Genomic DNA, 25,104 nt, shown 5'->3' on the forward strand with positions numbered 1-25,104 from the left:
CCGCATCCATTTTAGGAAAAGAGTCCCGATACCCGTGACCGTGGACCCGTGACCCGGACTCTCCCACTTACTTACTTCAATCATCAATCCATCAACCTCCACCTCATTCAGCGCACAAGCTTACTGTAGAATCCTGACTCATTTGCCTTTCTAGGGACTCTTGATGGAGCGCTTGATCCCAAGTTCAACATACATTGCAGGCGTTGAGCAACGAGCTGCAAATCCGGCTATCAAGACGCACATCTCTTTCGCATACAGAATTGATGATTCCGATGATGAGTTCCATCCCAAATCTCTAAGGTGTATGGCAAGGACTCAATCATACCCGGAGACTTCTTGAGAATTTATCTTATCTCAAAACGGATTGAATTCACATTGCAACATCATGATAACTCTAGGATGCTATAGACTGACCCACTCCCCAGAGACCTAGTTCAGCCGCTCGCCAGTCTCATTGAAGTTGAAGCGCACCACTTCCCCAGACAGCAAGGCATGCTGCAGAGCCTGCCCAATCTGCATGACCTTCATGCCAGCCTCCAGCGGCAACGGCACCTCCTTATCCTCGCGGATGGAAGCAATAAACTCATTGGCCTCCAGCGCGAAGGCGTGCTCGAACCGCTCCCAGTACTCCGGCTGGACCTCATGGCGCATGCCCAGCTTGTCGGCCAGGACCACATTATTTTGCCGCGGAATGACATTAACCATCAGCTTGCCTTCGGTCCCGGTGATCTCGGTGCAGACATCGTGGCCGTGCGCCTGCGTCCGCGAACAGTAGAAGTAGGCGATCTTGCCGCCCCAGAACTCCACCACTCCGACCGCATTGTCTACATCGGAGAGATCTTTCAGCTCCCGGTGGTGCTGCAAGGTTCCCGCTGCCCAGCACGCCTTGGGGGTGGGGTTGCCGAGGAACCAGAGCGACAGGTCGATGTCGTGGATGGCGCAGTCGACAAAGATGCCCCCATTGCGCGACGCGTACCGGACAAAGAAGCCCGTGTCGTCGCGGAGGTCGCAGGTGTTGGACCGGACCAGGAAGGGGGTGCCGATGGCCTGCTGCTCGTAGATCTTGGTGCTGGCGTCGCGGTAGGAGGCGTCGAAGCGCCGCGAGAAGCCTGCCATCACCTTCAGAGACGGCTTTGCGCGGGCGGCATCGACTACTGATTTTGCCTGATTGCCAGAACTGCGTTAATGATAGTGTCTTGATGATGTGGGGAGGTCTCCCACCTCGGCAAGATCGGTACTGAGTGGCTTCTCGCAGAGAACGTGCAGGTTCTTGGCAATCGCAGCCAGCGATTGACTTGCGTGAACATCGGTGCTGCTCGAGATCCAGACAGCTTGCAGCCCTGGGTGGTCTAGCATCTTGTCGTAGTTGTCGTAGACTGTGATGCCAAAGTCTTTGTATTCTTGGTTGTTCTTCGCCCAGTCGATCTCGGTCGCATCGGAGCTGCAGACTCCGACCACTTGAGCGTGGGGCACGCGGTACAAAAGGGTGCGTACATGGCGTTTGCCCTGAGATAGCGTTAGCAGGTCATAAAGCCCTTGATGGTGTTAGTACATACCATGCGGCCAAGGCCAACAACTGCAATTTTGAGAGGGTTCATTTTGGTGTTGTGCGAGAACTTGAGTGAAGATATTGAGTGAAAGGATTGCGGAGGAATGGAGCGGAGTATGGTAGCGAGATTCTGCCGACGTCTTGCCCTCTTTATATCTTGTTCCTGGTGCATCTCACTGTGTCTATGTCCTAGAGACCTTCAAGTACACTTCATCTAGGATGGCGGCGAGAACTACCAAATCCGGTAGTTCTGATTGATGTCCGCCGCGAGAACCACGCCGGCAGTTGCCTGATCAGGTAACGCACTCGCGCGCGACACTGTGGCTACAGGCTTCTCTCCGCCCAGATGTAGACTTAGTCAAGTGTACTGCCTGACACGGTTCATTGCTGCAGATTGATGTGGATGTGGAACTGACCTTTAATTCGGCTCCCTCCCTTACACCAACCCAAACACTTGGCGTTGAGTGCCTCAAAAGTCAGGCTTCAGAAGGCTGCGAGACAAGAAGCCTCGAAGCTGAGACTTACTGCCTGAGGCACAAATTAAGTCAGCTCTCTAGCAGCACAACCCCGCTCACATCGCCAGGCCTCCCCTGTAGTTGGAGCAGCCAAGCAATTCTTCGGCGTTTGCTCTCTGGCGTTTGCTCCGCGGCGTCGGAGCAGTGGCGGATCCGCCGGATCTCAGCCATACTATAACTAAGCATAAGCATAAGCATACGACCCACCCCCTCTTTCACCATCATCTACGACCAAACCACCATACATACACCCAACACAATAAAATACTACACCAAAATGTCCAGCACCACCCTCCTCCACGACCTCCCCTGGCTCCAAAGCCCAATCATCGCCAACGCGCCGATGAGCGGCTTCGCGACAAGCGAGCTAGCGGTCGCGGTAACGCAAGCCGGGGGACTGGGCCAAATCGGCTTCCTGTCCGACTCGAGAGCCCTGGCGACGCAACTCGGGCACGCCAGCCAGCACTTACAGAGCATCACCGCGCAATCTCCCGACAACATCCTCCCTATCGGCGTCGGGGTCATCTGCGCGGGGATGTCACCGTTGGCCATCGCGCCTGTACTAACCCAATACAAACCGGCCGTCGTATGGCTCTCCTTCGGGGAAGCCACGGACTTCGCGCAATGGACGGCGATGATCCGGAGCGCGTCGCCGCGCACCAAGATCTGGATTCAGATTGGCAGCGTCAAGGCGGCGGTGGGCGCGGCGCAGGCGTGCCGGCCCGACGCGCTGGTCATCCAGGGCGTGGATGCGGGCGGGCACGGTCACGCCCGGGGCGCGAGTCTGATCACGCTTCTCCCTGAGGTGGCGGATGCGCTGCAAGCGGCTGGGATGGGCGGGATCCCGCTTGTGGCGGCGGGCGGGATTATGGATGGGCGGAGCACGGCGGCGGCGGTGATGCTGGGCGCCGCGGTCGTGACGATGGGGACCCGGTTCTTGGCAGCTGAGGAGACGAACGTGCCGGCGCAGTATCGCGAGGCGCTGTTTCGCGCGTCCGACGGCGGCGAGGCTACGGCTCGATCGCGCGTGTTCGATGAGATGTCGGGGCCCAGTCCGTGGCCGGCTCTGTACGATGGGCGGTGTCTTACGAATGTCTGCTACGAGAATGAGCAGAAGGGTATGAGTATGGAGGAGGTCCGGGCGGAGTTGCTTCGCGACGGGGATCGGCTTCGGGAGACGGAGAATGGCTATCGTGATACTAGCAGTGTCTGGGCCGGGACGGGCGTTGGATTGATGAGCAAGCTTGAACAGGCGAAGGACATCGTGGAGACGGTTAGAGAGGATGCAAAGAAGAGATTGCGGGCTGGTAGCGCTGCGTTTTGAGGCATTTGCGGGTGTGATTTGATCATTCCTGCGCCTGTCGCATTGTGTTTCTATCTCAAGCAATTAATATATCCTATTGCTATTCCTTCTATTGCAGAGCACCCATTGCGCTCATGACTCTATAGCAGCAACAATGACCCAGAACATTTGACCTCTGATCCTTTGATACCCCCAAACAAGGACAATCTCCCCTGATGATACTTGACGGACTCTGAACAGCTTCTCGGAATCAGTTGGTGGATTTGGTGTGACCTGCAACCGAGCACGAAGCACTTGTAGAGATCAGATTCGTGACAGCGCATAGTGCGCGAATGTAGTACAAGAATGTACTCAGATGCTGACAGCATGGCACGAAATCAGGCCATCGATCTATGTTACACAAAACCCAACTGACCAATTGTCAATGCACTTGTTCTACTAAGTAGTAAAGACAGCGTTCAAGATTCCATCGCATCCTCACCTATAATCCACACCACTATCCCCAATCCTTGGCATGTTTCAATAGTTGCACCATCTAAACCCGAATCTGTCCTCTCGTGCATTAGCCCCGACACCTACTAAAGCCGGATTTCCGAAATGATGCAAGCTAATCCAACCTAAGGAGAACACGGAAAAGATCGACTCAGGCCTTCAATACTCAGTTATTCACCCGGGTAAATCGGAACACACACCTGCACCGAAAGCCAGTCTCGAGAAATGAAATGTACATAGAAACCAGACCACAATCCCAACTCCACAGACCCGAGAACCCCCTCTACGAGATACCCTATCATGGGCCTAAAACAACCCAAAGTTCGCCTTCGTGACCGGCGCAAATGGGGTAAGCGGCTATGCCATCGTGGAGCACCTAATCCGACAACCGAAAGAAAAATGATATCAACCCTCAGAAAGCTCAGATGATATCCTATATACTAATAGAGAAAGGTCGCGAATCATGGTCTCGTCGCGGCGTCCACTCCACGCTCCATGGGTTGATCCGCGCGTGGAATTCGTGGCCATCGACTTCCTCGCGCCCGTCGAGGAGATCATTGCCCAGCTGAAGCCCATCTGCGCGCCTGTCACCCATGCATACTTCGCCTCGTACGTCCACGACGATGATTTCCATATTCTGGGGGACAAGGAAGTGCCGCAGTTTCGCAATTCTATGGACGTCGTGGATACAGTATGTCCTGTCTTGCAGCGCGTGAGTCTGCAGACTGGCGGCAAGGTAAGAAGCCCCAGCCATTCTGAACGAAAATTAGCAGAGACGAATGACGAGGCATAGTACTATGGTGTCCATCTGGGGCCCGTCAAAGTCCCGCTGGACGAATCGTTCCCTCAGTACGACGACCAGGGGTATAACTTCTACTACAACCAGGAGGATTACCTCCGGGAGGTGCAGACGAGACGCCGCTGCTGGTCGTATAATGTTATCCGTCCGAGTGCGATCAATGGCTATGCGCCGCATGGTGAATTGGAGATTCATACCAAAAGATAAGGCTTTGCTTTGGGCTGATGGTGTTCCCAGCAAACGGCATGTCGGAGGCATTGACGGTCGCGATTTACATGCTGATCTGCCGCGAGCTGGCTCAACCCGCTACCTTCCTGGGCAATGAGTATTTCTGGAACTCGATTGATGATAATTCCTATGCGCCCAGTTTTGGCGGATCTGACGGTCTGGGCTTCGATGCAGGACCACTGCAAGGACCAGGCGTTTAACCATGCAAATGGTGATGTGTTCGTGTGGAATCACATGTGGCAGGATGTTGCGCAGTATTTCGGGGTGGAGGTACACGGATTTTATCAACGAACAGTAGACGATGGCTGATTGTTATTCTAGGCACCGGAGCCCAATTTTGAGACGGCTAAGAGACAGGCTAAGACGCTACGGAAGGAGATTGACATGTTAGAGTGGGCTAAAGACAAGCAGGAGGTGTGGGATAGTGGCAAGGCCGAGGCCTGCAGCTGGGGTACCTGGGGCTTCTTCGACGGGGCTACGGGGAAGCCCCGGTTGACGTTTTCATCCATCAACAGGCAAGGAAGTATGGTTGGACTCGGCACGACAACAAGTTCGATACGTGGATTGAGACTTTCCGCTCGTTCGAGAACGCCCGTGTCCTTCCTTCGCACAAAGCCTTGACGGGAAGAAAGTAAATGGAAAAGTTGCCTACTCTTTCTGATGTTCAGCTGCATGCTAGACAGAGTGTCAGATGATCGCAGAGCTCCGAGCACAATTCTATTTATGTTCGTCGTTGACTAATGGGGATAAGATGTTGTTCTTCGCCTGACAATCCTGGCAGTGGTAGTGAACAACTGTGTAGAAGGACCGCATCCGCGAGGGCGCGGCGCCTGAATAACAGCTCGACATTCATCAACTGCCTGATATTATGTTCAGCCAACCGAAAACAACCTTGTACTTCCGAAAATAATTTCAAAATTGCCTGCAAGTCCAGGTGTAGGCAGCGCATACGGCCAGCCCCTTGAATAAAGTCATTCCGCATAGGTTCAGCCGGCGGCAAGAATGAGACCGTAATCTTCAAGACGGGATAGGCTTGACATTCCACAGCCACGCCTCCCCCGGATCGCCGAACCTCAATGTATCTATAGCACAGTTTAACGAAAGATAAATACTGACCTTAAATCCCACTGCGCCCTTGACTTCGATCCCTCACCACAAGCACCAGCCTTCAGAATCAAGATGCAGCTCACCACCGCCCTCCTCCTTACAGCACTGACAGCCCTAACCCGCGGCTCCCCAACGCAAAAGCCCGCATACAGCATCACCTCACCCACCTCCGGCGCGATCCTGACCCCAAACACGCCCAGCGTAATCTCCTGGACAACGACGCAACGCAGCAGCGCAAAGCTCTCCCTGCACGTCGAAACAACAACAAACCACACATCGCTCTACACGATCGCCACGAACATCACCAACTCGGGCTCGATCTCCTGGTCTCCGCCCGCCCGCCTACCCCCGGGGTCGGAGTACATCATCGTCATCGACCCTTCCTCTGGCATCGACACAGACACAAGCACCACCACTTCCAATAACAATGGTGAGACCGAGACAAAAGAAGGCTACACCTCCAAGCCTTTCACCATCATCGCGCCCAAATCCAACGGGAACAGCACCGCAGCGAACTCCACAGACGCCACGACCTACTACCCAACCGAGAACCAGCCCGTCACGCGCGGGAAGACCACTATCCTCACCTGGCCAGTCGAGAAGGAGACGGCCCACGTCAGTGTGTACCTGATGGAAGGCGCATCCAGCACCGACTCGAGGAATGTGTCCACTGTCGCGACGCATGTCGCTAACTCGGGGAGTCTGGCGTGTGTGCTGCCGGGGAAACTGACCCTGGCGGATGATTATCGGTTTGCGGTTGTGGATGTCGATGATGCGGAGAAGGTGAAGTATTCGGCTACGTTTCGGGTTGTCGGGGAGGATGAGGATGATGATGCGGGTGACGATGAGGATAAGAAGGGGGATGAGAATGAGAGGAAAGGGGAGAAGAAAAATGAGACGGATGGGACGGGGGATGATTCGGCTGCTGCCACGGGTGCTCCGTCCACGGAGAGTGGAGTGGTCAGTGGCTCCACTGGGGCCCTGAATTCAGATTCGACGGCTACGGGTGCTGGGTCGAGGATGGTAGGGGGTAACCGGTGGGGAGTTGCAGTTGCGGTGGTGGTGGTGTCTTCGTTGTTTTAGGAGTTTATTAGTTTGTGCATGATGTGATTAGCGTTGATTCTAGCCATTGGATACTTTCTATGATATGCTATCTAGATTTGGAAATGAGTGAACATCCCTCATTTGTAATATAGGTCCGAGTTAGCTTGCGCATAACTATTGGGATCATCGCGTCGAAGATCAAGATGAATCTGCTCTCCACTTATGTTGATATTGGGCTTAGAGGATGATCGATTTTCGCGCCTTCAGACATTTACTTCCTCACTATCAGTGCAGTGGCCGCAGCATCTTGACCGCCAGGCTCACTCGTGCGTCTACTCAGCCTATGCTGAAGGCTGTTATGCCCTAAGTCGATCCTGAAAGGGACGTAAACGATTGGATTCGTGGAGTAGATGATCGAGAGCTTTCACCCTTGGTTGATGACCTGCCCCAGAACAATTTTTGGCGGCATACGGCCACAAGTGAGGAGAAGGTCGAGTAGTTATGATCATCGACTGGACTTTCTAAACTAGATCCGGGCATCTCATTGATTAAGATGCAATGGGTCTGAAATGATTCTGCTACGTCGTTCGGCTTCAGTCGGCCCTTTAGCATCATTCCATGATAAATATTGTTGGCAAAGAGCAACTATAATGGAGTGCTTAAGAATTGGCTACCTGAAAAAGACGCATGGTGTATATTTTAAGATCATATAATCGTAAGACAGCATCGCTGTCCATAGAGATGCAACCCACAGCGATGCTAAACACGACCTATGACTCCATTCACTCGCCAGACGGAAGTCTAGCCTATAATCCCATGGATTCAACCTGTCAACAACTCGAATGAGGAAAAGTAGGAAGATATTAATAGCTGATATAGCATGCCCGCTCCTCACATATAGAGTAGGCTCATCCAGATGGACGCGGGGTTCGTAAACTCAGCGGTCGTGGAAACCCGGGCTTCTCGAGCTCATTCTATCCCCGATTTCCTCGGCAGCGTCATACACATCAAGAGACTCAGCGTGCTAGTTTCCAAATCGAGCGAGCAAGACTAGACGAACCCGATGTGGCCACCGGACAACAATGGTTATACGAGGCGGCCCGCAAGCCCACCCAACGGTGATCGGCTGCCATATCCGCAATCACGGCAGGCTGTCCGAAAACCCGACTTTTCTACTGAAGTTGATCATTTGAGCCTCTTGGCTATCACCGTAGATCTCCTCCAGATGCCAGTCGTGAGATCAGAGATCGTATATTTACGACGAAGGACCAAGTCTAGATCTGGAGACCATCGTCTATAAAATGCTCCTTGTGTCCGGGAATCCTCGTGTCTTGCTCATCATCATCAGCATTGCCATCATTGCAGTACATCAACAAAGCACAGAGCCTGTCAAGCACATTCTTGAAGTGCCAATCCACGCCATCATGCAGTTGAAGAACATCCTCGCTTTCATCGCAGCCGCCTCTTTCGTCACCGCCGCGCCTGCCTCAGACACCGACGAAGGAGGCGAGGATGAGATCTCCATCGTCAAGCAAAACGACTAAGCTAAAGAATTCTGGTGCAAGGGTGTGGTAGTCAGAGGCGTTGCCGGTACTGAATGCGGGTGGACTTGTACGTTCCAGACTCTCATCATCCTGGTGCCCCCAATTTAAACACTAATCGCGAGATGTAGGGCTCGAAGGCTGCGAGAATCTGAAGTGCGAGAGCGGCCATTACATTGCCTTCCCGGCTCCGGTAAGTTGGCTGTCGACAATCAAAGCTTAAACAGCAGCTTCTAATGTTTCAAAATAGTCGAACAGATATAACTCTTACGTTGTGTGCCAGAAGAAGTGATAGTGTCTTGACGTGGCTGTCTGATCATGCGGAGGACTTTCTTTTCTGCCGGTCACCTTGGCACATATCAGAGGCAATATGTACCCGAAGCACAACTGTTTTCGATGGGTGTTGGAGCGAAGGGGCGTCTAAGTAACGAAACACCGAGTCGAGACGAAACAACCAACATTTGTAACTAATTCTTAGCTTTGATTATTTAACCAGAGATTCTCTTGGTCTTCTATCAATATCAAGGGCTCAAAGAACGATAGAAACGACTTTGGCTGTAGCCGAGCAGTGATGCATACCGAGAGAGGCAAGTCTTTTAGGGCAGATAGATAGTCCAATGGCTGACTCGTATATCGTTCCGCGGAAAGGTAACATTACCACCCGCATCCGCCGTTTGCGGCTCACGTTCCATGATCTGAAGCTGCCCTACCCCACGTGTCACTGAATCCATGAGTAATGACTCTATCTGTGGTCAGGGGTTGCTGGTTTTTGACAACTTTACCAGTTCTGTGCGCATGAGCCTTGACAATGAACAAGGGGCTTGTCGTAAGATATCTATGGAGTGAGTGGCAAGGTACGCTCGTGGTTTGCGACCAGGAGAATATAGCTTCGGATAGCTTCAGGCTCTGCTAAACCTACTTGTATCGATAGAGAGAGCCGCTGCGACATCGATAGTTTTCTAGTACGTCGGAAAACAGGTTGATTGCAGAGCGTTACATTCCATGACTTGCCGGGCTGATTTGTCATCCCACTGATCGAAGCGTATCAAACCTTCATGTCTTATTTTTGACTGCAAAGACCTCGCAGGCCGCTGCAGACTTTCTCGCAGTGATTGACCCGCCATTTTAAGGGCGTGGGATTGGCTCTACAAATCTGATCGCCGTGTTTTCTGTATACGCAAATAGCCACCAACAACCGCAACTATCCGGCGGCTTAATGAAAACTCGCTAATCTCCAAACCTTAACTAACGCCACTAAACGGTGACTATGAGGAAAAAGATAAAGCTAATTCCGCCCCGGCGGAAACTACCGCTCCGCCGCCGTGCAGACTTGGAAAAAAAAGTCATTCTTCAACCTCAGACTCACAACGGGTATATAGCATTTGACTCCTGCCACCACTGAACCCGTCTGGGGAAGTGGTGAAATAATCATTGTGGTTGTTCTTTTCTACTTCATGCACATATAGTCTAAGCATTGAATTCTATCTTCCAACAGCCAAAAAGCATCCATCAAGCTCGGCGGAGCGGAAGACATGATAAGTGCACCCTTAAGCCACGGAGGTCATCAAATGCAGTGGTATCTGCACCGGATCTCCAATTAGTCAGCAGAACGCAGAAGACGCAGTGACATTTAACGAAGTGAGACCTTTTTCGTGCATTCGATAGAATAACTAGACAGCGGAATCCCCGGCTTTTCGTCGGCTATTGACCTACAGTCCAGGGGGAGAAGGAGGCTGTCGCGAATGGATCTAGACTCGACATAGACTAGAGTGCTCCACTGTGGAGGTGAAACGCGGGGTAACAGCAACTGGCAGAAAGCCACCTTAGGGCGTGAGTGTGCGCACACATAAATATTGATCTTCACCACCAATGCTCTTTTGACTATTGCTAATCCTGTCGTCCATCGTGTGTGGCATTGCAGTCCCTCAATTGACAACCTTGTACATCTCCTTGAAGGTACTATCCCTATATTTCAGGGAGCTTTTTGGACAACCCCCCGTCTGCCAAAATGCCCCACCGTCCCGAGCCGGTGAGCGCCGAACTGCAACCGAGCAACGTCCGCCATAGTCTGGACGATGACGAGACGAAAAAGCCTCACGTGTATGAGGATATCCCAGGGGACCCGTTTGGAGAGGAGGTCGAGGGACAGATGAGGTATAAGACGTTGAGCTGGTGGTATGTCGAATGAAAATGCCAGGTTGAATTCAGCACTAACAGTACCGCTCAGGCAATGTGGAATGCGTGAGTCAACCCACCAAAAAGCAGTCAATGAATGACGCAATCTGACAACCGTAGTCATGATCGCCGAAACAGTCTCTCTGGGGATCCTGTCTTTACCAGCAGCTGTCGCGGCCATGGGAATTGTTCCGTACGCTTCTTCATGCTCAGCAACGGGAGACAGCTAGCACGCAACTGACGGAGCAACAGCGCAATCATCGCCCTTCTCGGACTCGGCGGCATGGCCACATACACGGGATACGTGATCGGACAGTTCAGATGGCGGTACCCGCATGTGCACAGCATGGCCGACGCAGGGGAGGTGTTATGGGGTGCCTTTGGCCGGGAGCTGCTGGGCGCGGGACTGATTCTGCTCCTGATCTTCGTGATGGGCAGCCACCTGCTGACGTTCGCGGTGGCGATGAACACGATCACGAACCACGCAACGTGTACCGTTGCCTTCAGCATCGTGGGCTTCGCCATCTCGCTGCTGTGCACGCTGCCCCGAACCCTACGAGGGATGACCCTCATGGCAGTAATCTGCAAGCGACCCCCACGCCCCCTTAAAAGCAAACAAAACCAACTAATAGCCAATGCCAGGCTTCATAAGTATCCTCTCCGCCGTCTTCGTGGTCATGATCGACCTGGGAATCATCAGAAGAGGCCACTACCAGACCATTGTGGTGCACCATACGGACCTCAACCACGGGTTTCTAGCCATCACTAACATGGTCTTCTCATTCGGTAAGTCCTCATACCACCCAGACATCGACCCTCAAATCGCCATCCATCCACTAACCCAAACCGGCAGCCGCCCACGCCGCCTTCTTCGGCTTCATGTCGGAGCTCAAAGACCCAAAAGACTACTCCAAAGCCGTCTTCCTCCTGCAAGGGGTCGACACCTCACTGTACATCTTCGTGGCAATTCTAATCTACTACTTCGCCGGACCAGACGTCGTCTCCCCAGCACTAGGGTCCGCCTCCCCGGTGGTCCGCAAAGTTGCCTACGGGGTGGCTTTACCGACGGTAGGCATTTCATCCCAGCCAGCCCTAGCACCCAGACATCCGCAAAACACAACATAACTAACCACAACCCCAAGATCATCATCTCAGGCGTGGTAAACGGCCACATCGCCTGCAAATACATCTACATCCGATTATTCCGCGGGACGGAGCGCGTGCACGCGACCGACTGGGTCAGTTACGCGCTGTGGGGACTGATTGCCCTCGTGCTGTGGGTGCTGGCTTGGGTGATTGCCGAGGCGATTCCGAGTTTTAGTAATATTCTTAGTTTGGTGGTGAGTTATTTCCCCTTTCGGACTGGCCTTTGTGCATGGTATGCGGAAGAGCTGACCAGGGCGGTGGATTGTGTGCGTGACTCAGGCGTCGTTGTTCGCTACTTGGTTTACTTGTGCGTTGATCCCCCTCCCCTCCTCCTCCTCCTTGGGTCGAATTGTGTTGTGTGTGAATTGGTAAGACTGAGTGCCGAGCTCTAACTATGCAAAACGTGCAGATGGACTACCCGGGATCTTCTGGTTGTATCTGAACTGGGGGCAGTGGTTTAGATCGCTGAGGAAGTTTGCTCTAACGATCGTGAATGGGTTTATGTTTTGTGTGGGCGCGATTATTGTAAGTCCCCCTTTGTGTCTGAGAAATTGCAGGGACTAACAAGAAGGACTAGTGCGGGCTCGGACTATACGTCTCGGGGAAAGCCATCCATGAGACTCCTGCCGGAGCCTCTTTCTCCTGTGCAAGTAGTTCTTAAGTTGGACGGATGGAGAGCGCGACAGAGGGGCGATCCAGAACGTTCGAACAGGACGAAAGGGAACAAGCATAGCGAAAATGATTAAGGCATAATTGGTGATAGGACTACCTCAACTGCTAGACAAGACTAGATATGCTACATCCATCCACAAAAGTATAGATAGAAAGAGAACCCCACCAGGATAGCATCCTGTAAACACGGGCAGCGAAAAACTACCACTTCAGCTTCTTCGGAATATACTTACTTGCCTGACTCTGCAAGAATCCCTTCTTCTCCGGCTCCGACTCCGGCTGCGGCATATCCACGGCTTCAGGCTCGTGGATTTCTCGGGCCTCGACGCCTGGTTCCTTCACCACTACCTTCTGTCTCCGCTCAATGATCTCCGACGCCCAGCTCATTGATGCCATTTTTGCAAAGCTGAGCGGCGAGACCTTATTCTTGCACTCTGTCTGCGGGTCGGCTCCGGCATCGAGCAGCAGCTCCACCGTTCTCTCCCATGATGCCTGGCCATCCAGGTCCGACAACAGTAGCTCGGCTTGGCCCTGGGAGCGCAACTCATGCGCTATCGCCCCGACGGTCTGGAGAAATAGAAGCAATGGTGTCCGATGCTCCTCATCCTTGGCGTTGACATCAACCCCATGATCGATGAGCAGCTTGGCCATGACTTCGCGGTCCATACCGACAAGCGCGACGTGGAGAGGTGTCTGGCCGACACTGTCGCGAATGTTAGCGTCGGCTCCGTTTTTGAGGAGCACCTCCAAGGTGCGTTCTGCGTCCTTCACTTTCACAGCGATGTGGAGGGCGGTCTGTGCCGTGTTGATAGCGTGGTAGGTGTCAATGAGGGTCTTGGAGGTGCGCCATGCCGCTAGACCCCGGATTGCAAGACCCTTACCGACACTGGATTTGCGATTGGGGTCCGCGCCGCCTTTGAGGAGGGCTTCCACGAGTGTTTCGAGTCCCGGGATAGCTGCGGCCTTGTGCAGAGGAGTGATACCGGAGCTGTTTGTTGCATTTGGGTCCGCGGAGTGGGCGAGGAGCGTATTCACCGTCTCGACAGAGCGACCGTCGATGGCGTAGTGAAGGGCACTATTACCTCCGCCTCTCGTGAAGATGTTTGGTCTGGCGCCGGCCTTGAGTAGTGCTTTCACCATCTTTGGTCCCGCGTCAGAGCGCTCCGCGGCCGCAAAGTGTAGCGCCGTTCGACCGGGATGCAGTAGCCCGAGGGTGGTAGCGTCCACGATCGCACCATTTTGCAAAAGCCAGGTGATCATCTCGACGGCCTCGGAGTCCGCGGCGATATGGATCGCACTCCAGCCAGACGTGTCGGGCGCTGCAACGGCGACCGGAAGCGAGAAGTTGGACAGATTCCAAGAGGTTGCGCGGTCGGCTAACCAGGGGAGATTGAGCCGAGCTGCCACGAAGAGCAAGCTAGTGCTCGTGGAAAAGCCAGAGTCTATGCAATATCAGAGTACGGCTGGTTAGCGCTGCAGTTTCTTCGGACGGACACAACGGGCACAACTTACACTTCCCATGCGACCATCGCTTCAGAAGATCGTAAGCCTTCACCCAGTTCTGCAATGGCACGGACTCTGCCTCGAAGAACTGCTTCATGCCAACCACATTACCTTCTTCGATAATCTGGCTCTCACGAAGATGATCTCCCAGGAACATTACGGAATACTGTAGAAAGGGGTACCCGGCGAGGTACTCATGTCGAGTCTTCGCAAGCTCAAGTTCATCGATTTTCCAATCTTTGTCGACCGGCGGCTTGGGCACCTGATGTCGTTGGATCTCGTCGAACCGCAGATACGTCAGACACGAAGAGGCCATCTGACGGTGAGCCTCTGACTGGCTCATCCCAAACCGGGGGTAGTCCTTAGCGCCATCCTCGCTGAAAACATGGTGTAAGAAGTCTTTGACAGACTGGTGACTCAGGTAGACAGCATTACTTCGCACAGCAAAGAGCGTGCCCCAGCTGCCCTCGATACTATGCCGCAAGGCCTGAGTATCTTCTTCAGAGGCGTTTCCACCAGTATACTCTTTGCCCTCCTGAAGCGTCAGGATCACATCCAACTCTTGCAAGGTCAACGGACGACAGGCGAAATAGACCCACATAAGCAATGTTCGCAATCGACCCACTACGTCCCGCGACTGCCGCCCCAAGATGGCACTGTAGAAGGCCTCGACGTCAGAGGGAATGCTGTGGAGTCTTTCCTTGACCCTGGCCTCAGTCCAGACTCCCTCCCACGTAGATAGGTCATCCAAGACAAGCGACAGCCACATGAACATGCCCTTCGAGCTTTCTTTTAACTGATCCGTAATATCCTCGCGAAGCCTATCCGGGAACTTCCGATATTCCTGGATGCGTCGGACCCTCCTCTCTGCAACTTGCCCAATATCCTCCTGATTACCCTCGGGCATGTTCACCGTAAACTCAGGAAGCATCTTATCAGAGACGATGGCGCTGCCCCGGTCCGAGATGATGCACCGGAAAGTGAACTTTCTGCCCAGCTCATTTGCCTTCTTGCTGATTCTGGTGGACAAGTCGCTCATTATTCGAAGAATAGGAGAGATGAAATGTCCGCATTGATCCAAACCATCGACGACAAAATACAACACTTCCAGATCAGGATCTGTCACAATGTCTTCAATGATTCTGAGAAGGACATCGCGGGAATGGAATTCGTCCACCTCGACCGTGCTTCCGCTGGATGCCCCTCGGAGGTCTTCGAGGTTTTGCACATGCTGAAGCGCATATTTAATCAAACCCCTGTTTTGATGCAGTAACTTGTATAGCAACGTACGGAGCACCCAGATCTGAGCCTTCCGATGCTCGTTCTTATCATCGCAAAAACAAGCCACCGCGATCGTCTTCCCGGGCGTTCCCACCTCCGGGCTCAGGATCACGTCCTCGGTCAGTGCAGGCGACTGGGGGTTGGCGCTAGAACGCAGACTGGTTTGAATGGCCTTTGTGAGGAACTTCAGCAGTACCGTCTTGCCGCTGCCGGGAATTCCGCGAATGTACAACGGCGTGGTCGTTGGGGGACTGGTTTGTATCCAGTTCTGAAAGGCGGCGCACTCGAAAATCCATTCGCATGTTCCAGGGAACGCGCGAGCGATATCGTGCCGGTCACCGGGATCGCCTGCAACCAGGGCGTCGAGCAGTTTCTCTTCGACCGTCTGTTTCTCCCCTAGAGTATCACAACAGTGTGGTGTTAGCTCTTTGTATGCGCGATAGACAGGATAATGTTGTGACTAGGCGCAGCGTACCCATGTAGACGGAAGCTCCAGCTGCGATTGTGACCTGTTGGATGGCATCGCTGTAGAACGACGCTTCCATTGAGCCATAGTTCTGGCCCAGCTGGAGTCCGGAGTTTGTCGAGTTATTGAAGGCGGCCGACGCCGGCGCTGGTGCCTGGAGTTATCGCGTTAGCGGCCCCGGGGGCCAAATCATTCAACCCCCCCTTGATCCGAAGCACAAGACTCACTGTATCGACCATGATATTATACTCTGCCCAGAGTAATCAGAACAGTCATAGAGAATTCGGACAAGAGCGCGAGCACACAGCCCTCGACTGCGCCGAAGTAGTCATTAAATAAGACCAGTCTCATGGGATGCAGTAAATGTAGCAAGCAGGTTCAGCTTGACAGTAAGCAGGGGTTGCATCTCCGCGACTGCAGCAAACCTAATACTGCTTCGATTGGTCGCCACCAGGATAACCGGCGTTGCCGTAGTCAATTTTAGCTGTCAGAAGACTTCAGCCCTCCGCGCGCGATTGTGATTTGAAGTGCAGGACTCGAGCTGCATCCAATGAGGGGCAAATATGCACGTCGCTTGCAGTCACCCAAACAAACGACACCCCGTCAGCATCGATCAGCGCTCACCCCTCAGACCGATTCTCTGTACTGGCCCCTCCTTTGCCCCGTCTCGCCCCCTCTTCTCGCCTGTACGATTCATCTCCCGCGCTGATGAGCTTCCTGCAGGTGAGTCCTGTACAGTATAAGGTTGAGCGGCCCTCTCCCAGCAAACTCACGGCACCGGCCCGGAGTGGTGTGGAAACAAACAATCTGGATTAACTTTCAATCCCGGCCATTCAGTTGATCGAAGATGAGTATCGCACGTTCATTGGACCAAAGTACGAGCATTGGGATCAGGCCTCTTCTGGGATTGTTGCATCTGCTAGATCTGCCATCGTCCCGCTAAGGACCGATGCCCAATTTCTCGGGATGGTTGTAGTCGACCTCTGGGACTTAAATTCGGTCTGTCCCAGCAGCGAAGAGTGTCCCTGCTTCAAAATAATTACTAGAAACAGAACTCCGACCAGCCTTTCTGTGCCTCGTCATTGTTCTAAGGCTTCGCACGCACCAATGGAGCTCAAAGTGATCCGGGATCCCGGTGACGCTCGCGTGGAGTAAGTTACAGTGTCTCTTCTATATGACCCATGTTCAGCGCTTGTTCCTCGAGACCGTGTGTGTATATGTGTAGAATCACTAATCCTGGTACTTCGAAGTGTTGTTTTCGTCCACGGCTGGCATGGTGAGCAGCCCGGCTGGACCTCCGCTGCCAAGTCAGTGTTCTGGCCCGAGAAGCTCTTCGCGGGGAAGATTACCGAGGCGCGGGTCTTCTCGTTTGAGTACGATGTCGCCCTTGACACGTTCTGGAACGAAGAGGATCTTATCACCGAGCTTTCCAATGAGCTGATGGACCAGCTCATGGATCAACGTACAGAACCGGAGAAGGTTTCCCACCCCACCTTTCCCCCACCTTCTCAATTGCTGATACTATTCCCAGGAAAAACGAGCCGTGATTTTGGTGGCCCATTGCCTTGGTGGCCTGATCTGCGAGAATGTAGGTATTTTCGCATACAGTCTCTTATTCCCCATGGAGTCAACCAATAACAGCTATTTCAGGCGTTGGTCCGGGGAGCTGAGCACGACGATCGCAAGAACCTTATCAGCTGTGTCAAAGGTCTCCTTCTTCTCGGGACACCACACTACCATCCTGGAGTGCTGAGCGAAGCAAACAAATATTTCCAGCTCGCGGGCGAAGAAGCTCCCAGCGAATTCGGTCTCGAAGAACGGTCGCAGTGGGTCTTGTCCATCCCGCGCGAGTTTGCTCAACTCCGTGCTGCCGGCCTGGAGATGGATCTGCAGTGTTTCTACGAGGGATCACCCACCGATCTGGACGGCAAGGGGGTCAAGATTGTGGAGATGGCCTTGGCGCGGTGCCCTGACGGGCCTCCTGCCGAGCGGTTGGCAGGTAACCATGCGAAGATGAGTCAGTTTGAGAGCGAAGACGACCGCGATTTCGTCAAGGTGCTACGGGTGCTGAAGAAATGGGTGGCTAAGGTTCCGGCGCCCGATAATGATGGAGGCACAACGGTCAACAATGTCTCTCATGCGTCTTTCGCTGGCTCGACCAACTCTGGATATCAGTTGGGGCAAAACGTCGGTAACCAGAGTGGATTCGTGTTTGGAAGAGCATAGTGGTGGATGAGTTATCGTGTGATGTTCTTAGCATGACGGGATCTAGCAGAAGCTTCTGTGGATGATGATAACGTGCATCGAGTACTGCTGTGTTACCTTGGCAGTAATTGGCCTTTAGACGAATAAAGATAGAAGATGCAGTCGGTGGTGTAGGAGGCTTCCATTGGCGTAAGGCATGACGACTTGCAGCGTACTTGATGCCCAGAACAGCGTCTGACCGGTAGGCTGATATCATGTCTGCAGCAGATTGGAGTGTTACATGCAGGTCTGCGATCAACCCGATTAGTTGTCACACAGACCAGTGAGAGTACTGGGGTCAATCGTTGCCCTGGAGCCTAACAACAGTTCGACTGAGGGGTCATGGAGGGGTTTCACCAAAATACGACAGGTGTACTGGCGATCCACATTAGTTAGAACCCTGACAAACATAGGCGGTCTCCTGTCGTCGGATAACTCCGGAGGAGTGCCGATGCAGATGACTCGTACGTGGGTGATTTTTATTGGTGTCGCCGTGCGCCGCCGGCGCTACAGTGGCTAGCTGATGAGACGGGAAGACAGACACCTGGGGGGTGAGCAAACTTCAGCTCCCGGCGTGTCCGACATCGTGCCGTTGGTTGTGCCGGAGATAGGCTAGGAGAGCGCGACAGCACAAAGCATTAGAATAACGACAACGTGGGAAGAACATACCACAAGACGCGGGGTCTAAACCGTGTGTGACACAAGGCAGAAGTCGGTAGTCTGTGCGGGCGATTGATCTTATCTGGCAAGAAACCCCCGCAGCGGAGAATTGTGATCGGAATCGCATTCACCCAAGCCTGATCACTTTACTGGTTGTAATATTCGCTTCGAAGAAGCGTGACCAAGATGGCAATTGAACCAGCAAGCAACAAGTCAGCGGAAACCTCTGACCTTGCCCAACTGTGGCAGGACGCCGTGGAGGACTATGAGAAGAGGACCGGGAGAAGCCTTCGACTGGGGCAGTTTAGAAGTATGAACGATGTAATGAGTGGGACTGAAGGTCTCGCGACCAAATTCAAAGACTTTCGCGACGATAAGTCCAAGATGGCCAAGGTCCGCACCGCATTGAAAAACAATATGTGGATCATCCAGAAAGTCGTCAATACCGTTCAGTCGGTCGGAACCGCGGTTTCAGTGAGTTAAACACGTTGGATTGTTGATGCTCGCCTCTCACTCATCAACCAACAGGCATTTCCTCCTGCTTTCCCCGCCAGTTTGATCTTCACGGCCTTTGGCCAAGTCATGCAGGTATGCGATCAATGCAAATGATTGATCTCCACACTCGTTTTTTGCTGATCGACTTTAGTCATTTGCAGATACCTCTGCCGACTATGACAAGATCATGGGATTTTTCGAGTTCACACATCGCTTCTTCGATCGGCTTTCGATCATCGATGAGAGGATGCCTGCTCTACCTCAGTTTCAACGATGCGTCACGCGCGTCTTCTCTAGCATCCTCAAAATCTGCGCCGTTGCGCAGAAGTACGCTGCTGAGAAACGATTCAGTATGTGCTTCATTCGATTTTTCCGGCGGCGGAGATCAACTTTTGGCTTTGTGAGATCTGAGGACTAACGCGAGTGTATCAGAAAAATGGTTCGAGAACTTGGTCAAAGGGGCCGATGGAGATCTTACTGCAGCAAATAGTGAGATGGAGGAAGCCATCAATGAGTTGAGCCAGGCCGTGGGTCTAGCAACTTTGAGAACGGTGGAGATCATCGACGAGGTACTTCAAAGCATGGATGGAAAGGTGGACTTCCTTGTCGCCAATGCTACCGTCCTCGATGTGCGAACAGAGGCGATCCAGTCCAATACCAATGCCATTATGGAACAAAACCAGAATCTCGGAACGAAACAAGATACGATGACGCAGTTGCAGAAGGAAACGCTGGAGATGGTGAGCGAGCAATCTCGGCTCTTCAATAGTGTGGTTAGCTACTTTGGATCTGTCCAGATGGGAGAGAATTTTGGTGACAGCTTCAAGACCAGCGTGCTGAAACTGGGGGTGGTGAGACTGCGACTGGCGCGATGGGGTCAGTCCGTCGGCCTTGCCAACATCGATGATGTACACTCCCTGGAGAAGTCAAAGCTGTCTCCCGACGATATACCTCGAGTATCCGAGCTTCTAGACGGAATTCTTGATCAGTTTGCGGATGCAGAGAGAATCTCGAAGCGATTCCAGCTGCGTCATCGGAACGCGACGGCTGTTCTTGACCCCACCAGGGACTTGGATAGTGTCGCTGCATCTCTGCATCAAAAGATGAATGATCTTTCTATTCGGCACCAGGGTAAAGCGGATGCGGAGCCCAAAGCAGAGTTGACCCTCTACGAAGAAAAGAACTTCACGCGGCTGATTGAGGACATCGGTGAGTTGGTCAACGACCTGGTCGAGTTGTTCCCGGGGGTGGAGGACGCACAACGCAAGCTTGCCGAGGAAGAAGTGTCGGAGATGAAGAACATCAAGGGCGCACTACCCATTCTGAAAGAGGTCGCTGCCGATCAGGATGATCTGTTGAGCGAGACTGTTGTCAAGGTCATTCAACAGACATCGACGACAACATATACGAACTCGGTGGTTTTCTCGGGGAACAACTCGGGATTTCAAGTCGGGAATAACGCAGGGAGGATCAGCAACGTGCGCTGGAACTGAGGTGATGGAATCTTAGTGGTTTGTCGACAGGGGTCTTTTCATTCGAGGTTCAATCAGACTCAGCCAAACTTGTTCGGAGATGATAGTGAATTGAGTCAGTAGCATTGAGGCACGGTGTGTGGTGATGAAAAAGGGAGAGTCGCTGCTTCCTTACTTAAAAAGCGCACGATCCTTCCGTCTTGGAGCCCCCAAGGGAAAGTGATTTACATGTATGATCCAACGAGTTAAGAAGTGGCTTGAGAACCTTGGGCATAAATCCCCTTTGGCATTGGTATCACCATTCAACTACCCCGAAGAACCCGACAGTTCCGTACCGCGCATACAGACAGACTCGTTAAGACGCACATTGTCAAGATTAGAACAGACTATCGATGCCCTCGAGGCAGATCCAAGAAACCAACAAAACATTCAGCCCTGCTGATTCGCATTACCCTCTCCATTCCCTTTTAAGATCCACAAAATGCATTCTCGGACTTGTGTATAGTTCGGGTCAGTCGCCGAGTCATACTTGATCATTCCATCCCACGTCGTGTTGAAGTACATGGAACGAGCATTCGAAGTCTCCTGTCGTACCCGATGGTCAACATATACTTCTTGAAAAGCTACCACTGGATCTATCTACCTCGACGTGCCGTTGCCCAGCGTCTGGTCCCCTCTCGTAGCCATACCCAGCTCGAAACCCCTGACTGATCTTCTCGTATTGCCGCAGGGTATTGATCAGCCAAGACGACTCCCTAAAGTACTCATCCTCCGCTGGATGAGCTCTACTTCCACGAGCCAGGTAGGCCTCCAGGTCTGTAATGCTGGCATCTACCTCTCGTGTACCCATATAAAGGATCCCTTGGATGGAACTCTTGATGTCCTCAGTTGCATCTTTAGACTCGGTGAACGAGGCCGAATTGAGCAGCGTCTGTCGAAATGGCGATTAGCACTTGACACCACTCCACGTCGCGACAGGACAGGAGATAGAGCATACACTTTTCAGCATAATCCCTCCTACACTATGCGCAATGACGACCAGTGGACGTTGATGGCCCTATACCTGTTTTAGAACTGCCACCTAGATAATAAATATAGCCTTACTTGGGAGCTCTCCCTATATTCCTGCAAATCGGCAACAAATCTCCGGGACAGTATCTGCATCACTGATCTACTCCACCCCATAATATCGCGGTCGCATGTATACCCCCATGAATAGATGTTGAGCTTGGGGATGTCCTTGGGAAGCAGGTCTCTCAGCCAATTGATGCCGGACGCACTTGTCCAGGAGTTCTCACGATGGCCCTTCCAGCCGTGGACGGCAATGAGGCTTGCAGCCAGTATGTTAGCTAGTTTGAAAATAGGGGTACCGAGACTGGCGTACTCGAATTCTGCCTGCTCCGAGACATGTATAGGAAAGAGCCTTGTCTTGATATCATCCTCTCCTGGCGGAGTGAGTACGACCTGTACTTGGTCAGAAAAGGTCAGGAGGCGCCTCGAAGGTCGGAAGGACTGACAAAGGCTCGGGTACTACGTCTCTGCAGGCATGGAAAACAGGTCTCAAGCAAAAGTTCAATGCAGCAGCACATAGGGAGTAGAATCCTTTCGGCTGTTTATATCCAATCAATATTGAGTTGAGTCGCGACTTCTCCAAGGTCTGAGGATAATCCAACAAAGCGTTTGACAGCGGCATAGCAAGATATATATGAGCACGCTCTGCTCATACTCGAGTGAACGTCGGTCAATCCATCACCACAAGCCCGAACCAATATTGACTTACTCTTATTTCCAAACCAATGATTAATCCCCAGCCAACAGACAAAACCGATCCAACCAGAAGCATCTGAGAGAGTATTTAGTCAGATAGATGCCCGAGTCATGAACCCCCGGCGTCCCAAAACGCACTAGCGCAATCTCAAAGCTCCTATCATCACGTGCCTCGCCACTGATTCCGTCCATCGCAGATAAGAAACTCCCTCGCAGCAGCATCATCATCACCACCAAGCCCCCAACCCCAACCCCCATCCACAGCCCAACATGACCGAACCCCAAGACCCAAGCACCGCCGCCGCCCCAGCAGCGCCCCTCTTCAAAAAGCGCGGCGCGAAAGCCCAAAACAACCTCCGCAAGAAACGCGCCGCGACGCCACCGGACACGAGCTCCAGCGACTCGGACCTCTCCTCCGACGAAGCCAACATCAAGCGCCGCAAGAAGAACGCGGGCGCCGTAACGGCGTCCTCGTCATCCGGCTTGCGTCACGCACCCACATCAACCACCTCGCAGCCTTCCTCCACACCGGCCCTCCTCCCCGACACCAACGACGCAACCAAACAATCAAACTGGTACGACGAAGACGCCACGCTAAGCACAAGCAACCTCCTGGGCAAAACCCGGCACGCAGCCGCAAACCCCACCGACACGCCCGACGGGACCTACAAAGGCCTCGCGCACCAAACAACCTTCATCAAAAAGAACCCGGACGCACCAACCCGCAAAGCCGTGGGGCCTGTGCGCGCGCCCACCAACGTGCGCATGACGACGTTCACCGACTACTCGCCGGACGTGTGCAAGGACTACAAGCTGACGGGGTGGTGCGGGTTCGGCGATAACTGCAAGTTCCTGCACGACCGGTCGGATTACAAGGCCGGGTGGGAGTTGGACAAAGAGTGGGAGACTGTGACCAAGGGCCGGAAGGTGGTGGGCACGGTGGTTTCGGATCGGGCGCGCGCGGACGGGTCGGGTGCGCGGGGCGGCGTCGATGGTGGGGATGATGAGGATGCCGAGTTGGAGGATATTCCGTTTGCGTGCATCATTTGTCAGGGGCCGTATCAGGACCCCGTCATCACGAAGTGCGGGCATTATTTCTGTGAGGCCTGCGCGTTGAAGCGGTATCGGAAGGATCCGAGTTGTGCGGCTTGCGGTGCGGCTACGAATGGGGTGTTTAATTCGTCGAAGAAGTTGAAACGGCTACTCGAGAGGAAGGCTGAGAAGCAGGCGCTGAGGAGGAAGGAGGCTGAGGAGAATGGGGAGGTGTTGAGTGAGGATGAGGAGGAGTAGCCAAGGTGGTTATGTATATACGTCTTAATCGAAGATATCCGACTATCACAGATGTTTGATGATCATTGATGCAGCCTGCTGTGAGTCTATTGTAGATAACTTCCCCCCGTCTCCTCGTGGATCACATCAAACAGCGGCTTCGCACTGAAATACCCAGCCCCCGGCGTCCCGACTGTCTTGTAAGTGAAAGCAGCATCGGCATCATCGATCTTGATCGTCGCGCCGCCCCGGCCGGCCGCCGCCGCATCTGCCAATAGCTGCGCATGGCAGCATTTCTCCAGACTGACGAACCAAAAGACCGTCTCCTCGATGGACTTGCCCACAGTCAACAGGCCGTGGTTCTGGAGCAGGGCTGCTTTCTTGTTTCCCAGTGCCTGCGCGATGTTGTGGCCTTCATTCTCCGACAGCACGACTCCATTGAACTGTTTGTAGACGACGTGGTCCTGTAGAGGATCGAGTTAGCTTCCATTTTTGAGAGTCTTGGTCCATACAGAGCGGTCATACGCTGTAGAACGCACAGGAGTCCTGTGTGATGATGTCCAGCGGCCGGCCAAGGGCGCAGAACGACCGGCCGTAGATGCTGTGGCTGTGGGCGGCGCAGAGGACATCTGGTCGGGCAGCGTGGATGGCCGAGTGAATCATGAACGCTGCGGCGTTGAGCAGTCGGACAGGCCCTCCGTCGAGGATCTTGCCTTCGTGGCTGACTTGGATTAGGTCGGAGGCTTTGATCTGCGAGAAGGCGACGCCGAATGGGTTCACCCAGAAGGTGGTGGGGTCGACGGGGTCGCGAAGGGTGATGTGACCAGCTACACCTGGAGGGAGTTTAGTATTGTCTGCTTTAGATGGCAGAGGAGTGGGTCTAAGGCGATGAATATACCCTCATCGTATCCATTCTTCCCGAAGATGCGGAACGCAGCGGCTAGTCGACCCTTGAGGTACTCGCGTTCCTTGTATTTGTCGTCAAAGACAGGCGGCTTGGGGAATTGGGACATCTCGTTCTTGACTGTGGCACCTTCCATGCCACCTTCTTGGGTGGATTGGCGGGTTTCCAGAGTGACTTGGGAGGTGTTGGTGGTTGATGTTTCGGTGGAGGTTGGGGGAGCCATGGTGGGGGGCTTGCGATGATGATGATGAGAGGTGTGATCAATCAGGAGAATGTCGTTGAATCAAGGTCAAGGCTGAGGGAGCAAAGGGTATAAATGGAAGAAGTAGGAGAGATCTCATGCATGCAGTCACAGCTCAGGCACCCTTCGATTGTGGAGGCGGTGCTACTCCTTCGGCGGGGTAGCATAACCGAAAATACCTTGCGACCGAGGCTACTCCGCATTGGGTTCCTTGGTCGAGTGCGGAGGATG

At 53.3% G+C, this 25,104-nt stretch overlaps 12 protein-coding genes across 12 annotated transcripts; 8 read left to right on the forward strand and 4 right to left on the reverse strand.

The window, feature by feature from the left end:
- Positions 1 to 429: 429 nt before the first annotated feature.
- On the reverse strand, positions 430 to 1,598 carry BO97DRAFT_394616 (Gfo/Idh/MocA family protein; the record flags this gene model as incomplete). The annotated part of the gene is made up of 3 exons (XM_025693988.1): positions 430 to 1,164; positions 1,222 to 1,506; positions 1,557 to 1,598. 3 exons carry the CDS (start codon positions 1,596 to 1,598, stop codon positions 430 to 432), a joined length of 1,062 nt encoding a protein of 353 aa, XP_025549294.1.
- Positions 1,599 to 2,289: 691 nt separating this feature from the next.
- Positions 2,290 to 3,388, forward strand: BO97DRAFT_394618 (nitronate monooxygenase; the record flags this gene model as incomplete). The annotated part of the gene is made up of 1 exon (XM_025693989.1): positions 2,290 to 3,388. The coding sequence occupies exon 1, from the start codon at positions 2,342 to 2,344 to the stop codon at positions 3,386 to 3,388; it is 1,047 nt and encodes a 348-aa protein (XP_025549295.1). The 5' UTR covers positions 2,290 to 2,341.
- Positions 3,389 to 4,311: 923 nt separating this feature from the next.
- On the forward strand, positions 4,312 to 5,521 carry BO97DRAFT_456709 (uncharacterized protein; the record flags this gene model as incomplete). Its single annotated transcript, XM_025699182.1, has 5 exons — positions 4,312 to 4,595; positions 4,653 to 4,836; positions 4,896 to 5,080; positions 5,208 to 5,414; positions 5,456 to 5,521. Exons 1-5 carry the CDS (start codon positions 4,323 to 4,325, stop codon positions 5,519 to 5,521), a joined length of 915 nt encoding a protein of 304 aa, XP_025549296.1. The 5' UTR covers positions 4,312 to 4,322.
- A 538-nt stretch (positions 5,522 to 6,059) lies between these two features.
- BO97DRAFT_329661 (GPI anchored serine-threonine rich family protein) lies at positions 6,060 to 6,929 on the forward strand (the record flags this gene model as incomplete). The annotated part of the gene is made up of 2 exons (XM_025691337.1): positions 6,060 to 6,423; positions 6,517 to 6,929. Coding segments are annotated over 2 exons (777 nt in total), but the record flags the coding sequence as incomplete, so codon positions are not given.
- A 1,532-nt stretch (positions 6,930 to 8,461) lies between these two features.
- On the forward strand, positions 8,462 to 8,870 carry BO97DRAFT_426669 (uncharacterized protein; the record flags this gene model as incomplete). The annotated part of the gene is made up of 4 exons (XM_025697143.1): positions 8,462 to 8,563; positions 8,603 to 8,648; positions 8,710 to 8,771; positions 8,829 to 8,870. The coding sequence occupies 4 exons, from the start codon at positions 8,462 to 8,464 to the stop codon at positions 8,868 to 8,870; spliced, it is 252 nt and encodes an 83-aa protein (XP_025549298.1).
- Positions 8,871 to 10,586: 1,716 nt separating this feature from the next.
- BO97DRAFT_456717 (amino acid transporter) lies at positions 10,587 to 12,905 on the forward strand (the record flags this gene model as incomplete). The annotated part of the gene is made up of 10 exons (XM_025699183.1): positions 10,587 to 10,753; positions 10,806 to 10,819; positions 10,874 to 10,946; positions 11,006 to 11,330; positions 11,386 to 11,539; positions 11,607 to 11,821; positions 11,896 to 12,093; positions 12,179 to 12,206; positions 12,309 to 12,424; positions 12,477 to 12,905. 10 exons carry the CDS (start codon positions 10,587 to 10,589, stop codon positions 12,558 to 12,560), a joined length of 1,374 nt encoding a protein of 457 aa, XP_025549299.1. The 3' UTR covers positions 12,561 to 12,905.
- Positions 12,632 to 16,193, reverse strand: BO97DRAFT_394623 (ankyrin repeat domain-containing protein). The gene is made up of 4 exons (XM_025693990.1): positions 16,049 to 16,193; positions 15,831 to 15,975; positions 14,084 to 15,751; positions 12,632 to 14,013 (listed from the first exon to the last, which is right to left on the reverse strand). Exons 1-4 carry the CDS (start codon positions 16,058 to 16,060, stop codon positions 12,773 to 12,775), a joined length of 3,066 nt encoding a protein of 1,021 aa, XP_025549300.1. The 5' UTR covers positions 16,061 to 16,193; the 3' UTR covers positions 12,632 to 12,772.
- Positions 16,194 to 16,772: 579 nt separating this feature from the next.
- BO97DRAFT_407076 (uncharacterized protein) lies at positions 16,773 to 18,249 on the forward strand. The gene is made up of 4 exons (XM_025695564.1): positions 16,773 to 16,972; positions 17,072 to 17,300; positions 17,353 to 17,409; positions 17,472 to 18,249. The coding sequence occupies exons 1-4, from the start codon at positions 16,929 to 16,931 to the stop codon at positions 18,045 to 18,047; spliced, it is 906 nt and encodes a 301-aa protein (XP_025549301.1). The 5' UTR covers positions 16,773 to 16,928; the 3' UTR covers positions 18,048 to 18,249.
- A 439-nt stretch (positions 18,250 to 18,688) lies between these two features.
- BO97DRAFT_471862 (uncharacterized protein) lies at positions 18,689 to 21,125 on the forward strand. The gene is made up of 4 exons (XM_025700080.1): positions 18,689 to 19,199; positions 19,254 to 19,313; positions 19,372 to 19,570; positions 19,653 to 21,125. The coding sequence occupies exons 1-4, from the start codon at positions 18,912 to 18,914 to the stop codon at positions 20,711 to 20,713; spliced, it is 1,608 nt and encodes a 535-aa protein (XP_025549302.1). The 5' UTR covers positions 18,689 to 18,911; the 3' UTR covers positions 20,714 to 21,125.
- Positions 20,918 to 22,386, reverse strand: BO97DRAFT_143248 (uncharacterized protein). The gene is made up of 6 exons (XM_025690114.1): positions 22,210 to 22,386; positions 22,077 to 22,156; positions 21,797 to 22,022; positions 21,690 to 21,749; positions 21,336 to 21,623; positions 20,918 to 21,277 (listed from the first exon to the last, which is right to left on the reverse strand). Exons 1-6 carry the CDS (start codon positions 22,279 to 22,281, stop codon positions 21,122 to 21,124), a joined length of 882 nt encoding a protein of 293 aa, XP_025549303.1. The 5' UTR covers positions 22,282 to 22,386; the 3' UTR covers positions 20,918 to 21,121.
- A 317-nt stretch (positions 22,387 to 22,703) lies between these two features.
- BO97DRAFT_407080 (U2-type spliceosomal complex subunit CWC24) lies at positions 22,704 to 23,757 on the forward strand. Its single transcript, XM_025695565.1, has one exon. The coding sequence runs from the start codon at positions 22,730 to 22,732 to the stop codon at positions 23,747 to 23,749; it is 1,020 nt and encodes a 339-aa protein (XP_025549304.1). The 5' UTR covers positions 22,704 to 22,729; the 3' UTR covers positions 23,750 to 23,757.
- Positions 23,758 to 23,835: 78 nt separating this feature from the next.
- Positions 23,836 to 24,926, reverse strand: BO97DRAFT_394637 (class II aldolase/adducin family protein; the record flags this gene model as incomplete). Its single annotated transcript, XM_025693991.1, has 3 exons — positions 24,627 to 24,926; positions 24,254 to 24,561; positions 23,836 to 24,192 (listed from the first exon to the last, which is right to left on the reverse strand). The coding sequence occupies exons 1-3, from the start codon at positions 24,853 to 24,855 to the stop codon at positions 23,836 to 23,838; spliced, it is 894 nt and encodes a 297-aa protein (XP_025549305.1). The 5' UTR covers positions 24,856 to 24,926.
- Positions 24,927 to 25,104: the final 178 nt, after the last annotated feature.

Source organism: Aspergillus homomorphus (genome assembly GCF_003184865.1).
Source record: "Aspergillus homomorphus CBS 101889 unplaced genomic scaffold BO97scaffold_31, whole genome shotgun sequence".
Taxonomy (NCBI): domain Eukaryota; kingdom Fungi; phylum Ascomycota; class Eurotiomycetes; order Eurotiales; family Aspergillaceae; genus Aspergillus; species Aspergillus homomorphus.

What these genes read in the sequence shown, in the direction of transcription:
- BO97DRAFT_471862 (XM_025700080.1), top strand. Translation starts at nt 18,912, where the DNA reads ATGGCAATTGAACCAGCAAGCAACAAGTCAGCGGAAACCTCTGACCTT. An exon ending in CGGTCGGAACCGCGGTTTCA is followed by an intron (nt 19,200 to 19,253) that starts GTGAGTTAAACA and finishes ATCAACCAACAG; the next exon opens with GCATTTCCTCCTGCTTTCCC. An exon ending in CGCTGCTGAGAAACGATTCA is followed by an intron (nt 19,571 to 19,652) that starts GTATGTGCTTCA and finishes CGAGTGTATCAG; the next exon opens with AAAAATGGTTCGAGAACTTG.
- BO97DRAFT_407076 (XM_025695564.1), top strand. Translation starts at nt 16,929, where the DNA reads ATGGAGCTCAAAGTGATCCGGGATCCCGGTGACGCTCGCGTGGA. An exon ending in CCCGGTGACGCTCGCGTGGA is followed by an intron (nt 16,973 to 17,071) that starts GTAAGTTACAGT and finishes GGTACTTCGAAG; the next exon opens with TGTTGTTTTCGTCCACGGCT. An exon ending in AACGTACAGAACCGGAGAAG is followed by an intron (nt 17,301 to 17,352) that starts GTTTCCCACCCC and finishes TACTATTCCCAG; the next exon opens with GAAAAACGAGCCGTGATTTT.
- BO97DRAFT_407080 (XM_025695565.1), top strand. Translation starts at nt 22,730, where the DNA reads ATGACCGAACCCCAAGACCCAAGCACCGCCGCCGCCCCAGCAGCGCCC.
- BO97DRAFT_143248 (XM_025690114.1), bottom strand. Translation starts at nt 22,281, where the DNA reads ATGTGCTGCTGCATTGAACTTTTGCTTGAGACCTGTTTTCCATGCCTG. An exon ending in GACGTAGTACCCGAGCCTTT is followed by an intron (nt 22,157 to 22,209) that starts GTCAGTCCTTCC and finishes GACCAAGTACAG; the next exon opens with GTCGTACTCACTCCGCCAGG. An exon ending in TCGGAGCAGGCAGAATTCGA is followed by an intron (nt 22,023 to 22,076) that starts GTACGCCAGTCT and finishes ACTGGCTGCAAG; the next exon opens with CCTCATTGCCGTCCACGGCT.
- BO97DRAFT_394623 (XM_025693990.1), bottom strand. An exon ending in TGGAGCTTCCGTCTACATGG is followed by an intron (nt 15,752 to 15,830) that starts GTACGCTGCGCC and finishes GTGATACTCTAG; the next exon opens with GGGAGAAACAGACGGTCGAA. An exon ending in GCGATGGTCGCATGGGAAGT is followed by an intron (nt 14,014 to 14,083) that starts GTAAGTTGTGCC and finishes GATATTGCATAG; the next exon opens with ACTCTGGCTTTTCCACGAGC.